A 15,582-nucleotide genomic window follows, 5' to 3' on the forward strand; every position below is an offset into this window, starting at 1 on the left:
TCTTTCTTTCTTTCTTTCTTTCTTTCTTTCTTTCTTTCTTTCTTTCTCTTTCACAATCAGAAGCCATTAGAGCATTTTAAACAGTATCTTTTAGCAAAGGTACTTTTCCCTGTGTGCACAATAGATTGAGGCAGAGAAGTGTGGATGTGAGTAAACTAGCTAGGAGACCAGGTGGGTTTTGATGGTAACAAAGCCTATGGTATTGACAGGGGATATAGAGACAAGTGGAAGGATTCAAGACACATGTAGGAAGTAAAATAGAAAAAAAAGTTAGTGATAAATTATGCATGTGAGGGAGAGACATCGTTCTGGAACATTTCTAGATTTCAGGCCATATAATTGAATGGTGGCACCATTTACTGAAATAGGGAACACTTGGAAGGGAATCTGGTTTGTGTAGGAAAGTTATGGGTTCAGTTTTACACATGTTGAATTTTAGGTGGTGTTGAGACTTACAGATAAGATGTTGAGTAGGCAATTGAATTTTAAAGCTCAGAGAAGTCTGAGCTGGACATTTATGTTTGTACGTAATTTGTATGTAGGTGGAAATTGAAGCCTTGGATATGGGATAAGACTGCCTAAGAAGACATCACAGAATGAAAAGAAGAGGGCCTGGATCTTGACCTTTGAAGGAAAAAGAAAATGAAAGGCCACAGATATGGGAAAACAAGGAGAGCATTATGAAAGCCAAGGGGGCAATGAACATAGTTGAACATAGTTTCAAATATTGTTGAGAACTCAGTAAGATCAAGACTAAAAATTTTGTTCACTAATTTGAGGTACAGGGAGACCATTGATAAACTTTGTGAGAATTAGTAAGAAGACCGGAAACCAGATTAGAGTGGTTAGAGAATAATGGGGCGAGGAAGCAGAGAGAGCTTTTTGCATATTTCTGAAGGGGCAGGGGGATACGCTCTTCTTGGCAAGGAATGCAGTTGAGCTCCTGAATTTGCCTGTACCCCACCGACTCTACGTACAGTAGTTTCTCATTTTATAGGACTTGGAAGGATGAATATACAAAATCTCTCTAAATCTTCCCTTGTTACCTCAAACTATTGTTGTGTCCTCCCTGGATTGCAGCTTATCTCTGCTCTCCCCACAGCTGGGACCACTGGATCCCATCCTGCAGCCTTAATGCTGCAGTCCTGGGATTTCTACAGTTCTCTGTAAGAGGATTTCAAACAGAGTCCTTTAAATAGTTCTTAGGGATACGTGATTACTAACTTTGCTCCCCATGGGTGAAATGGAGCTTCCACTTCCCTGGAGATGCTATATTTTAGCACAGTTCACTGAGGTAGACTTCTGCTTTTTTGTTCCAGTGTGTACTCCAGTGCCTCTAGATCTGAAACAAAACCCCGCTCCTTCTAATTTTCCTCTTCCTTCTGCCTTCTCTTTCTCCTGGAGCGTTTACTGAGAGGGATGTCAGAGATCGTAAGCATATCAACAGGTATACAATAGAAATGTACAGCGTATCTCACACATGGAAAGATAATTTTAAGTGGCGGGAGCAACTCCGATGCAGAGCTCATCCACTGGTCCACTTAAACTCACACCTGCTCTGGCACACATTTTATGGACTTGAACTTCCTGTAGTGGTGCTTGTTTTGTGTTAGCAAAGCTTCACTTAAACTTGGTAGGAGATAATCAGGGTAAAACAGTGTATTTGAAGTTACAGGAAAAGTTAGTGACACTGGCATTAGCTATTTAAATGTATTGATACTAGGTGTGAAAAGGAAGTTAATGTTTGTAATTAAGTAGCTAGGACGGACTCACTTATAGAGTTCTATTTTTAATTTACTTACTGACTTTAGGTTAGCACTTTGAAAGGAACTCTTATTAAAGTCAGGGTTTTTGAGGTATGATTTATTTGCAGTAAAATTCACCCCTTCAAGGTATACACTTCAGTGAATCCTGAAAAAACATAGTTAAATATCTACTACCATAGGCAAGATATAGAACATTTCCTTCACCCCCAAGAATTCCTTGTGCCTATTTGTAGTTAGTTCTTTTGTTCTACTCCAGTCCCTGATTTCTGTCCTTATAACTTTGCCTTTTCTAGAATGTCATATAAATGAACTCTTATTGTAAAGAAGCGGGCAAACTATGGCCCGCAGGCCAAATACTGTTTTTGTGTAAGTGGTGAGTTAAGAATGGTTTTTACACCTAAAAATGATTGAAAAAATTAAAAAAAAATGTTTATATAGTTATTTTTTTAGAGAGAGAGAGAGAGAGAGCATGTGGGTGCTCACAAGTGCATGGGGGAGGGGCAAAGAGAGGGAGACTGAGAACCCAAGTAGACTATGCACTTTCAGACAGCACAGAGCCCTGATGTGGGGCTCCAACTGATGATCCCAGAGATCCTGACCTGAGCAGAAACCAAGAGTCGGTCGCTTAACCGACTGAACCACCCAGGCGCCCTGAAAAAAAAATTTAATGATGACATTTTGTGAGTATAAAAATTACACGAAAGTCAAATTTCGTGTTTATAAATAACGGCCTTTGGGACACAGCCTTGCTCGGTCATTTACATATTGCCAACGGCTGCTTTTTGGTTCACATTTTTTACATACTATTGAAGAAAGACTTCAACCTAACCTATCTAAGAAGCCTTTGTTTAACCCAAGGCCACGATTTTCTTCATTGTTTTCTTCTGGAAATTTTATGGTTTTAGTCATTATATTTAGTTCTGTAATCCATTGATTGCAGTTATGTAATACATTGAATTAATTTTTGTATAATGTGTGACATTGTATAATGTGTGAGTTGAGGTTCTTTTTTTTAAGTTTTTTTTAATGTTTATTGATTTTTGAGAGAGACAGACTGAGTGCGAGTTGGGGAGGGGCAGAGAGAGAGAGAGATACAGAATCCGAAGCTGGTTCCAGGCTTTGAGCTGTCAGCACGGAGCCCGATGCAGGGCTTGAACTCACAAACTGAGATCATGACCTGAGCCAAAGTCAGTCACTCAACTGACTGAACCACCCAGGCGACCTGAGGTTGATTTTTTTTAACACATGCATTTCCAATTGCTTTTTTTGCACATGAATTTCCTATTGCTTAGAAGATTATTCTTTCTCCATTGCCTTGACAGCCTTTTGTTTTGTTTTGTTTTTTAATTAATGATCATTTAAGCGTTGGATTGTTTTGGACTCTATTCTCTTCCATTGGTGTATGTATGTGTTTATTCTTTGCTAATACCGAATATTGACTGGATTACCTCTGGAACTTTTAGAGTAAGTCTTGACATCAGGTGGTATGAGTCTTCCAACCTTCTTTTTGAAAATATCTTGCCAATGTAGGTGTTTTGCTTTTCCAAATAAATTTTAGAGTCAGCTTGTCAATTTCTTAAAAAAAAAATCATGTTGAGTTTTTGATTGAGATAACATTGAATCGAGAGATCAATTTGGAGAGAATTGATGTCTTAACAATATTGAGTTTTCTCATTGATGAATACAGCATATTTCTCCTATTACTTAGATCTCCTCTCATCCTTTTTAACAGTAGTTTTATAGTTTCCACCATTAAAAGCCCATGTGGATACACCTGGGTGGCTCAGTCCGTTGAAGGTCTGACTTTGCCTCAGGTCATGATCTCGCAGTTTGTGGGTTTGAACCCTGAAGCCGGCTTGCTGCTGACAGCGTAGAGCCCTAGAGCCCGCTTAGGATCCTCGGTGTCCCTTCACTGCCCCTCCCCTACTCATGCTGTCTCTCTCAAAGATAAAATAAAACTTAACAACAACAACAAAAAAGCCTGGATATATTTTGTTCAATTTATACCTGAGCATTTTCTTTCTTTTCTCTTCTTTTTTGATGCCATTGCAGACTGCTTTTAAAATTTTTGATTTCCAATTAATGCAATGCTAGTATATAAAAATACAATTTTTGGGGGGGTTATACTTAGTTTATATCTTGTGACCTTGCTAAAGCGCATTTATTGTAGGAGATTTTTTGTAGTTTCTTTAGGACTTTATATATAGACAGTTATGCCATCTGCAAACAGTTTTTTTCCCCCCTTTCCAATCTTTATGCTTTTTATTTTTTTAATGCACGGGCTAAGATTTCCAGTTCAGTGTTGATTAGGGGTAGTGAGAGAGAACACCTTGCTTTATTCCTGACTTTAGAGGGAAAGCATTAAATCCTTCACAGTATAGTATGATGTTAACTATAGGCTTCTCTATAGATACCCTTATTGCATTAAGGAAGTTTTCCTGGTTTGCTGAGTCAAGTGTTTTCTCCATATATTTTGACAGAATCATATGTTTTTCCCCTTAGTCTGTTAATAGGGTGAATTATATTGCTTAAATTTAGAATGTAGAATCAACCTTGCATTCCCAGGATAAACCTGGTACACCTGTGTGTGATATATTGTTCTTTAACATGGTTTGATAATGTTGTATTGAGGATTTTTCATCTTTCCATGAGGAATATTGGTCTATAATTTTCTGTTATATTTTTATATGGTTTTGGTATCACAGTAATGCTGGCCTTAGGAGGTTAGAAAGGAAGTGTTCCCTTTTCTTTTTTTCAATGTTTATTTATTTATTTATTTTGAGAGAGAGAGAGAGAGAGAGAGAGAGAGAGAGAGAGAGAGAGAGAGAGAGATGGAGCCTGAGCCAGGGAGGGGCAGAGAGGAAAGGAGACACAGATCTGAAACAGACTCCAGGCTCTGAGCTGTCAGCACAGACGCTGATGTGGGGCTGGAACTCATGAGCCATGAGATCATGACCTGAGCCGAAGTCAGATGTTTAACCGACTGAGTCACCCAGGTGTCCCACAGGGTTCCCTTATTTTCTATTTTCTTATTTTTGATTATGTAGAACTGGTGTTATTTCTTCCTTAAATATTTGGTGGAATTCACCGTTAAAGCCAGTGAGAACTGCAGTTTTATTTTTAAAGGTTTTTAATACATATAGGACTTCTCAGGCTATCTGTTTCTTGTCGAGTGAGGTGTGCTGGTTTCAGTCTTTCAAGGAAATAGTTTATTTCTCATGTAAGTTGTAGAATTTTATGGGCATAGAATTGTTTGTAGTTTTCTCTTGTAATTTTTTACATTAAAAATTTTTTTTAAACGTTTATTTATTTTTGAGACAGAGAGAGACAGAGCATGAACAGGGGAGGGTCAGAGAGAGAGAGGGAGACACAGAATCTGAAACAGGCTCCAGGCTCTGAGCTGTCAGCACAGAGCCCGACGCGGGGCTTGAACTCACGAACCGCGAGATCATGACCTGAGCCGAAGTCGGATGCTTAACCGACTGAGCCACCCCGGCTGTAATCTTTTACATTTAATTTTGCTTAACAGTGGAGTCCGTAGTGATGTTCCCTCTATCATTCTTGCTCTAGTTAATTTTTATCTTCTCTTTCTCTCTCTCTTTTTTTTTTCTCTTGATCATTCTGGCTAGAGGTTTATTAATTTTATTGATTTTTTTAAAAGTTTATTTTTATTTATTTTGAAAGAGAGATAGAGAGCAAGCAGGGAAGTGGCAGAGAGAGAGGGAAAGAGAGAATCCCAAGCAGGCTCCATGCTATCAGTGCAGAGCCTGATGCAGGGCTCCAACTCACAAACTGTGAGATCATGACCTGAGCCGAATCCAATAGTGGAATGCTTAACTGACTGAGACACCCAGGCGCCTGTATTGATTTTTTTTTTTTTAAGCAGCAGCATTTAGTTTCATTGATTTATTTTATAATTTAAAAAATTTCTTTTCTTATCCTTTCTTTGGTTTAATTATCTCTTCTTTTTTAGGAAATTGATTTGAGACTTTTCCCCTTTTTAGTATAAGCACTTATTTTTATGTGTTCTAGGTTTCTACGATCCTTTCAAGGAATATCATACTTCTTCCTAAAGAACTTACTTTATTTATTTATTTATTTTTTAATTTTTTTTTCAACGTTTTTATTTATTTTTGGGACAGAGAGAGACAGAGCATGAACGGGGGAGGGGCAGAGAGAGAGGGAGACACAGAATCGGAAACAGGCTCCAGGCTCCAAGCCATCAGCCCAGAGCCTGACGCGGGCTCGAACTCACGGACCGCGAGATCGTGACTTGGCTGAAGTCGGACGCTTAACCGACTGCGCCACCCAGGCGCCCCTAAAGAACTTACTTTAAATTGCTGTGGTTAATGTCTTCTGACAATAAATTCTTTCAACATTTCTTTGCCTGAAAAGTCTTTATTTTACCTTTATTTATTGAAGCATAATTACACTGCATATGGGATCTTGGGTTGACAGATTTTTTTCTGTAGTACTTTATATAGATGTTACTACAAAGTGTTCTAACTTCTATGGTTTCTGAAAGATAATCTTTTGTAACTTTTATCACTGGCTCTCTACATATAATGTGTCATTTTCTCTGGCTGCTTTTATAGTTTTCTTTGGTTTTTAGCAGTTTGAGTATGTTGTGTCTAAGTGTGTGTGTATTTGGTGCTGTTCTACAAAGGGTTCTTTGAAGTTCATGTGTCTGTGATTTGGTGTCTTTCATAAATTTTGGAAAATTCTGGCCATTATCCCTTCAAATATTTCCTCTGTTCTGTTTTCTACCTTTTCTTCTGGGACTCCAATTTCATATGTTAGATCAATTGAGCTCTTAGATGCTATGTGGTTTTTTTTTTTTTTTTCATTTTGACTCTTTTTTGTTTGCTTGGATTTTTTTTAAATTTTTGTTTATTTATTTTGAGAGAGAGAGAGAGAGAGAGAGAGAGAGAGACAGAGAGAGAGAGAGAATCCCAAGCAGGCTCCATGCTGTCAGTGCAGAGTCCAACGAAGGGCTCGAACTCACAAACCATGAGGTCATGACCTCCAGTCATGACCTGAAGTATCTGAGAGTCAGATACCTAGACGACTGAGCCACCCAGGTGCCCCTGGATATTTTTTATTGACTTATTTCAAGTTTACTGGTCTTTTCCTTGGTTCTTTCAAGTCTACTTATGAGCCCATCAAAGAAATTATTCATCTATAATGCCATGTTTTCTATTTCCAGCATTTTCTTTCTTTTCTAAATGTTTTTCTTAATTTATTTTGAGACAGAGAGAGAGAGAGAGAGAGAGAGCGAGAGCATGGGAGAGGGGCAGAGAGAGAGAGAGAGGGAGAATCCCAAGCAGGTTCTGCACTGTCAGCACGCAGCCTGGCACAGGGCTTGATCCCACGAACCATGAGATCATGACCTGAGCTGAAGTCAAGAATCAGACACTTAACTGAGCCACCCAGCCACTCCTATTTCCAGCATTTTCATATGACTTTTACACATTCCATCTTTCTGCTTCAGTACCCCATCTGGTCCTGCCTGTTGTCCACTTTTTTCTATGGATCTTTTACCTTAATAATCATTTTGAAGTCTGTCTGATAATTCCATCATTCTTGTCATCTCTGAATCTAATTATATTATTTTATCTCTTGACAATGGGTTGTTTATTCCTTACAATTTTTTCCTGAGTCTCATGGTTTTGAATTGCATTTTTGCCTTAAAGTGGGCATGACTTTTCTGTCAGACTGTTAGTGTTGGGAGTTAAATCATCATCAAGTCACAGGTTCAGATAGGTTTGGACTTTGTTGTTGCCATCATTATTTTTAGCGCATTGCAGTCTTCAAATTGGGGGGAGTGGCGTGGAGGGGGCGTCTCTCCTTATTCTCTCACTTTTTCCCCGGCAGTAGATCATTGATGCTTATTTCTTGATTTTAGGTTTGTGGCAGGGGCAAGGGTGTTCTGTTCTGTTTTCTTATTCTTTGTTTTTGATGGGACCTCGCCACCTGGGTCTTATGGATGAGGCTTGCTCAGAGTTCTTAGGTCCTTATTCCCATGGAAGTGAATCCGCTTGTATCGTGATGAAAGGACACTGATTTGAAAATAGGATGTTGGTTGAAGATGGTTTCCTGTCCCTCTTTCATGGGTAGAGGTTTTTTTCCTTTAAACTTTTCCTTAGCTGCAGGGGATCTCTACCTTTGCCCTGGGATTACAGTTTCCTTCTTCTCCCTGTGGCTCATAGCTTGGTTTTTTTTTTAGGAGAGATAGTCTGGGAAATTAGGCCTGTACCCCAGCAGCCACTAGGTACCTCTTTTACACCTCAGCATGTATACCCCTAAAGGTTCTTTGTTCTCATGGCCTGCTCGCAATCTTCCTCCTAAGTACCCAGGAGAGGCCTGCAGAAAAGAGCTTGGAGTGAGCGTGAGCTTTCCTGGAGTCTGGGCCCTTTGCTGTTCCAAACTGTCATGTGAGCCCACACTTAGCCTTTTACAATTCGTTAAAATTTTAACTGATTTCCTCTTACCTGCCTGTATGGTGGCCCCTCTTTCTCCTTCTCCTCTCCTCTGCCGAAGGTGGAGCAGTGTGCTTCATTTCTCTTTGGAGGGGCTTGCTGCTGTTTGCAGTTCAGATTATTTGTTTGCCTTATGTCCTCAACTCTCTGAAGGGCTCAGGAAAAGTTATGATTTTGTAGATTATTTAGCCTTTTGTTACTCTTAGGATGGGAGTGACATTATTTACAACTTTGTAAGTTCTAAGCCAAGTTCATTGTAATTTTTAAACATTTTTTTTTCTTTTCTGACAATAATGGAAGTAAAAAGTTTTATCCCTGTTTATTTTTAATGAGTAAATAATACCTTTTTCTAGGTATCTTTTTTCTTATTTTGTTTTTAAGGTAAAAATTGGCCTTTTATTTGCTAGACTCCTAATATTTCAGTGTTTTTATAGCCAACTAATGTCCAGACTGTTGAACAGATTTAAACAATTAGTGAGAGCACTCATCCAGTGTTTTCCCCTCTGTTTGGATTCTTGAGATCACTCTAATTGAGAGTTGTCTCAATGATTTGAAGTTCATAGGTTCTGCCTGTACTGTGTAAGTCAAATTAGCTCAGTCTATTTCTAAAGCTAAACTGTTGAAAAATACGATTTTAAATATTTTAGGGCATATGATTGAAAATATATTGCAAATGGCAGATAGAAATTTTGCAGTTATAACTCGAAGAGAGATCTCTATTAGCATGTATCAGTTGGCTCTTAAATTAACATGTATATCAGAGAGCAGAACTAGTTGCAACACTCTTGTGATTTGCCACGTAAGATGTTATTCTGTAATCAGAAAATAAACTTTTTATTCTTTATTCCCATTTTATGAGTTTCTTGGATATAAGATTGTATATCGATTGCAGGAATTACTATTTTTTGTGAGCCCATCAGGAAACCAAATTTTTCTTATTTGTTTTCTCTGCAGAAAACTTCATCAGCAGTTTGAAATGTACAAGGAGCAGGTGAAGAAGATGGGAGAAGAATCACAACAGCAGCAAGAACAGAAGGGTGACGCCCCAACCTGTGGTATCTGCCACAAAACTAAATTTGCTGATGGATGTGGCCATAACTGTTCGTATTGCCAAACAAAGTTCTGTGCTCGTTGTGGAGGTCGAGTGTCCTTACGTTCAAACAAGGTACAGAATGAAAACCACACGTAATTCTGTTATAGTTGAGCTTATAATATTGTTAAGCTAATTGTGAATACAATGAAACAGACAATTGAAATTAATATTCAGGTTAACCAATGAATTAAAAAAACTTCTAGTGTCTTCATTTTCGATAAAACAAATTTTTAATCTTTCCTTTCAGTTAAAAAGATACTTGTCTCATTGTTTATGGCCTTTAGCTAATGGTTTTGTTTGGAATCATAGGATCTTAGACTTTCAAAGATGATGAAAATAATTTATAGATCAGTTGGTCTAACTCCTTTATTTTACGGGTGCAGAAAACTCAGATCCAGGGAGACCAAAGGTCATTGTTCGTGTCACACAATTGATTAATGTTAGAGCAGTGACACTGCTTTTTCCATTATTACACATAATTTTATAAACTTTGTAGACCTACTCTTCCTTTGACCCCTGTTTTCTCTCCTTTTGAAAGAGGCTCTTTTCAGCTTTGAGAGTCTGTGTTTTACAATTTTGTAGCTTTTGAAGCTACATTACCCTTTATTTTTGTTTTGACATTAATGAAATAAACATTAGATTATGGAATTTAAAGAGGAAATAATAAGGAGATGTTTTAGACTCATCCTAGATTTTTTCAGTTTATCCATCCACTTTAGGGAATATCTAATGCTACCCAAAGAATGCTTTTTGAAATAAGCAAAAACAGTATTATAAAATATTTTCCTTGCTAAGTTCTTTACAATTTACATTTGTATCCTTACTAGTATTTTATCACTCAGTTCTTAGGTAGTTTTATTTTTTTATTTTTTTTATTTTTATTTTTTTCAACGTTTATTTATTTTTGGGACAGAGAGAGACAGAGCACGAACGGGGGAGGGGCAGAGAGAGAGGGAGACACAGAATCGGAAACAGGCTCCAGGCTCTGAGCCATCAGCCCAGAGCCCGACGCGGGGCTCGAACTCACGGACCGCGAGATCGTGACCTGGCTGAAGTCGGACGCTCAACCGACTGCGCCACCCAGGCGCCCCATTAGGTAGTTTTAAAATAGGGAGCTAATGTTTGTACATACATTACTCACACATAGTTATGGGGATTTGTTCCCCTGTGTAATTTCATGTCTCCATTTTCTCATTGTTTCCTGTTTCTCATTGTTTTGTTTTGCCCAGAATGAATCATTTTCTGTTTTCTCCCCCCTAATGTTTCCTCCTGGTTTGCCTGATTATTGTTCTTTACCTTGACTAGTTACATTGGCTACAAACTCCAGTGCAGTTCTGAATCAAAGTAGTGACAGCACGTATCCCTGTTTTGTTCTTATTCTTAGGGAGGAAGCATTCAGTCCTTCATTATTAAGTATTATATTAGCTGCCAGCTTTTCATAGATGCCTATCTACTCCTAATTTGCTGAGAGGTGGTGTTTTTTTGTTTTTTATTTTGGTTTATTTGTTTGTTTTCACATCAGGAATAGATGGTGGAAATTGCCAAATGTGACTCCATCTATTGAGATTAATCATGTTTCTTCTTTGCTTGTTAATGTGGGGAACTACATTGGTTGATTTTGAAATGCTAAACCAACTATATTCCTGGGACGAATCCCGTTTGCTTATGATGGGTTGTCCCTTTTATGTAATGATGGGTTTGATTTGATAAAGTTTTGTTTACAATGTTTGCTTCTATGTTCATGAGTGTTAGTGTCTGTAGTTTTCTTTTCTTGTAATACGTTTCTTTGATTTTGATATCGCAGTAATGCTATCCTGATAAAATGCATTGGGAAGTATTTCCTCTTCTTGAGTGTTTTCAAAAAGTTTCTGTAGGATTGATACTCTTATCCTTTAATATTTTGTAGATTTTACCAGTGAAGACATCTGGGCATGCTGTTTTATTATTTTCTTGGGGGGGGAGGGTTAAGTACAGTGTCAATTTCTTTGGTAGATATAGGTTTATTCAAGTTATTTACTTATTTTTTTTTTTTTGAACGAGCTTTGGTGTTTTTCAAAGAATTTCTCCAGATCCTTATAAATTGTCACATATATTGACATGAATCTGTTCACAGTATTCTATTATTATTCTTTAATATTTGTAGAATATGTAGTGATGCTACCTTTTTAATTTCTGCTCCTGGTAATTTATATTTTCTCTCTTTTTTCCTGCTTAGTTTGGCTAGAAATTTATCAATTTTAATGATCGTCTCAAAGAACTAGTTTTTTGTTTCATTAGTTGTCTCTATTGGTGATTTCATCTTTGGTCTTTATTATTTCTGCTGACTTTGGGTTTAATTTTCTCTTTTTCTGGTTTCTTAGGTGGCAGCTGAGGTCTTTGCTTTGAGATGTCTCTTCTTTTCTAATATAGGCATTATGTGCTGTCAGTTTCCCCCAAGTACTACTTTGTTGACATCCCCAAAATTCTGATATGTTGTCTTTTCATTTTCATTCTGTTAAAAATACTTTCAAGTTTTCCCTTTCTTTTTAGAGCCATGAATAAATCAGAAGTATGTTATTTCTTTTCCAAATACCAGGGAGTTTCCAGAGATCTGTATGAGTTTCTTTATCCCTGGTAACATTCTTTGCTCTGAAGTATGGTAATTACTTTTAATTTAATTCTGTTGTGGTCCTAGACATACTTTGAGTGCCTTGAATTCTTTGAAATGTATTGATACTATTTTATGGCCAGACTATGGTTTATTTTGGTAAATGTATGTACTTTTATTTTTTGATGGAGTGTTTTTAAATGTCCTTTAAGTCAAGTTGGTTAATAGAGTTGTTAAAGTTTAGTATATCCTTTTTGATCTTTTGCTTATTTATTTGATAAATTATTAAGGGAGGATATTGAAATATACAACTATACTTGGATTAATCTGTTTCCTTTTGTAGTTCCTTTTTTTTATTATGAAATTTATTGTCAAATTGGTTTCCATTCCTTTTGTAGTTCTATGTATTTTTGTTTTTGTTTTATGTATTTTATTAGGTTCTGTTTTCAAATGCATAAACATTTAGGATTATTATGTCCTATTAACTAATTGTCCCCTTTGTAATCATGAAATGACTTTCTTTATCCCTGGTAACGTTCTTTGCTCTGAAGTCCACTTTGTCTAATTTTAATAGAGCTTTCTATTAGGTAGTATTCACATGGTTTATGTTTTTCTCTTCCTTTACTTTAGAATAATTTGTGTCTTCATATTTAAAGTATTCTTCTTATAGGCATATAATTGAGCCTTGCTTTCTTAGCCAACATGACCATCTCTGCCTTTTAATTGGAGTGTTTAGATAATTTATATTTAATGTAATTTTTGGTATGGTTTGTTTGAATGTATCATTTCGCTTTTTTTCTGCTTGTACCATCTGACTTTTGTTTGTTTTTGTTTTTTGGTTTTCTTTGGATTAGTCAAGCACTTTTTAGGATTCAGGTTATGTCCTTCATGGGCTCGTTAATTTTGTCGACTCTGTTTTATAGCTTTGTTGGTTCTTTGTTTTGTCATTTTATTACTCAGTTCAGGATTTGAAGCATACATCTTTAAATTATCATTGTCAGTCTTAACTGATATTATATCATTTTGTGTATAATATAGTACAAGAACCTTCCAATAGTGTATTAGCATTTCTACTCTTTTGGACTTCATGTTATGGTGTCATATATTTTACTTATTTTATAAACCCCACAATACTATTATTCTTTTTTATTTAAAAAGTTTATCTTTTAAGGAGTTTTAAATAATAAAAAGAAATATTGTATATTTTCTGTTGTCATTATCATTTCTGGTACTATTCATTTCTTTTTATAGATCTGTATTTCTATATGCTATCATATGTTATCTGTCTGAAATATTTCCTTCAGTATTTCTTGTAGTGTGTGTCTGCTGATGTTGAATACTTTCAACTTTTTATGCTGAAAATTTTGCTTTTTATTTTTATTTATTTATTTTTATTTATTGAGGGGGAGAGAGAGCATGCAAACAGGGTAGGGGCAGAGGAAGAGGGAGGGAGAGAATCTCAAGCAGACTTCATGCTCAGCAAAGAGCCCACCATGGGGCTTGATCTCACCACCATGAGATCATGACCTGAGCTGAAATCAAGAGTTGGGGGCGCTTAACTGACTGAGCCACTCAGGTGCTCTTGCTTTCTTTTTTTTTTTTTTTTTTTTAAGATTTTTTTTCTAGGTATAGAATTCTGGGTTGACAGTTATTTTCTTTCAGTATTTTAAAGATGTTTCACTATTTCAAATTAGAAGTGTGATACTATTCTCATTTTTGTTTTTCTGTATGTAATATGTCCTTTTTGTCTGATTGTTTTTAAGGTAATTCTTTTTATCACTGCTTATGTGCAACTTAATTATAATGTTTGTGTATTTTTATTCATGTTTCTTGTGTTTGGAGCTTTTTTGAGCTTTTTGGATCTCTGAGTTTATAGTTTTCCTAGGGTTTTGGAAAATTTTGGCCATTATTTCTTCAAATATTTTTATTGGACTTTTCTTTCTCTCTTTTCTTTCAGTAACTCTCATTACCTGTACATTAGGCTGCATGACATTGTTCCACAGCTCACTTAAGTTTTTTTCATCAACCCCATTTTTAGCTTTATCTTTGCTTTTCATTTTATGTGTGTTTTCTTGGTGTGCTTTTGAGTTTGCACTTTTTTTTTTTTGGCAATGTCATAGCTGCTGTTAATACCATTCAATATATTTTTTCATCTCAGACATTGTCTTTATGTCCAGTATTTCAGTTTTGGGCTTTTAAAAAATATCTTCTATTAAAAACAATCTTCTATGATCTATTTAAGTTTTGAACATGTAGAATACATGCTCTGTGATAACTGTTTTGATGTTCTCTTCTGTTAATTTGAACATCTCTGTCAGTTTTTGGGTGTTTTGATTGATCATTCTCATTATGCTATGCATTTTCCTGATTTTTTTATATGCCTGTATCTCATGTTGGGTGCCAAGCACTGTAAATTTTACTTGTTGGGTTGGGATATTTTTGCATTTTCATAACTCTCCTTGAGCTTTGTTCAGAGGTGCAATTAATTACATGGAAACAAGTTAATGCCTCTGCATCTTGCTTTTATAAATATTAGGTTGATCTGGAGAAGTGCTCAGTTTAGTACTAATTATGTTCTTCTACTGAGTCAAGGCTTTCCTGAGTACTTTAGCTAATTTTGTATATGCTTATTACATATGAATTAAGAGATTTTCCAATCTTGGTGGACACATCCACTGTTCGCTCTAACTCTTCAGGTGATTTTTTCCCCCTCTCCTGGGTATTTTCTCACATTCATGCTTACTCATCATTGCTAAGCTGAATACTTGAAGGGATTGTTCTGCAGTTATCTGGAGTTCTCTCTCTGTGCATCTTTTTCTTCTCTGGTAAGTTGGCCACTGAAATGCAGCCATGTTGGTCTCTTCAGATTGTCGGTTTTTTCTCTTCTGCTGAGGATGTTTGCCAAGCTGAACTTGAGCTCCTCTCTACTGCTCTGCTGTCTGGAAAGTCTCTCAAAGCACTAAAACTGGGGCAATTGTAGAGCTTATTTTGTTTGTTTGCCATATTTTAGCTATCTCTGGACTTCTTTGCCTGATATCCAGTATCTTGAAAACCATTCTTTTATATATTTTTCTTGTGTTATATTTTGTTTGCCAAGGCAGGTGGAGAAATCTAGTTCTTGTTACCCCAGTTAGGCCACAAGTAGAAGTCTGTAATGACATCTGATTATAGTTTGCTTGAAATTATATATTCTGGTTTCTAACGTATGGTCACTTTATGCTGAACAAAGTTTCAGTCAATAAATTAAGTAAAATTAAGTAAAATAAATTAAGTGAAAAATTGGAATGCCCCTTGGAAGTCTGTTTTATTGTAGAACTATGAAACTCTGCATGTTGTAGGGGTGCCTGCGTGGCTCAGTTGGTTTTAACAAGCAGCCAACTTTGGCCCAGGTCATGAGCTTGCAGTTCGTGGGTTCAAGCCCCGTTTTGGGCTCTGTGCTGACAACTCAGAGCCTGGAGCCTGCTTTGGATTCTGTGTCTCCCTCTCTCTCTGCCCCTCCCCTGCTCACACTCTGTCTCTCTGTCTCTCTCTCTCTCTCTCTAAAAAAATAAATAAACATTAAAAAAAAATTTTTTTTTAAATCTCTGCATGTTGTGGATTAGCTTGGTGGATGGTTTATGGGAGAGGGAAGGAACCCAAGGCAGTATTCCCTACTTT

General features: G+C 36.6%; 1 protein-coding gene across 34 annotated transcripts in view; it reads left to right on the plus strand.

The window, feature by feature from the left end:
• Positions 1–15,582, plus strand: part of RIMS2 (regulating synaptic membrane exocytosis 2) — a 617,389-nt gene that overhangs the window by 112,476 nt on the left and 489,331 nt on the right. For all 34 annotated transcript variants that reach the window (XM_040494185.1, XM_040494187.1, XM_040494223.1 and 31 more), the window contains one exon: positions 9,200–9,410. In XM_040494185.1, the coding sequence (XP_040350119.1) occupies positions 9,200–9,410 (211 nt within the window). The remainder of the gene's footprint in view (positions 1–9,199; positions 9,411–15,582) is intronic.

The sequence above is a fragment of the Herpailurus yagouaroundi genome, unplaced genomic scaffold, assembly GCF_014898765.1.
Source record: "Herpailurus yagouaroundi ecotype Mexico unplaced genomic scaffold, PumYag 186, whole genome shotgun sequence".
In the NCBI taxonomy this organism is placed as follows: domain Eukaryota; kingdom Metazoa; phylum Chordata; class Mammalia; order Carnivora; family Felidae; genus Herpailurus; species Herpailurus yagouaroundi.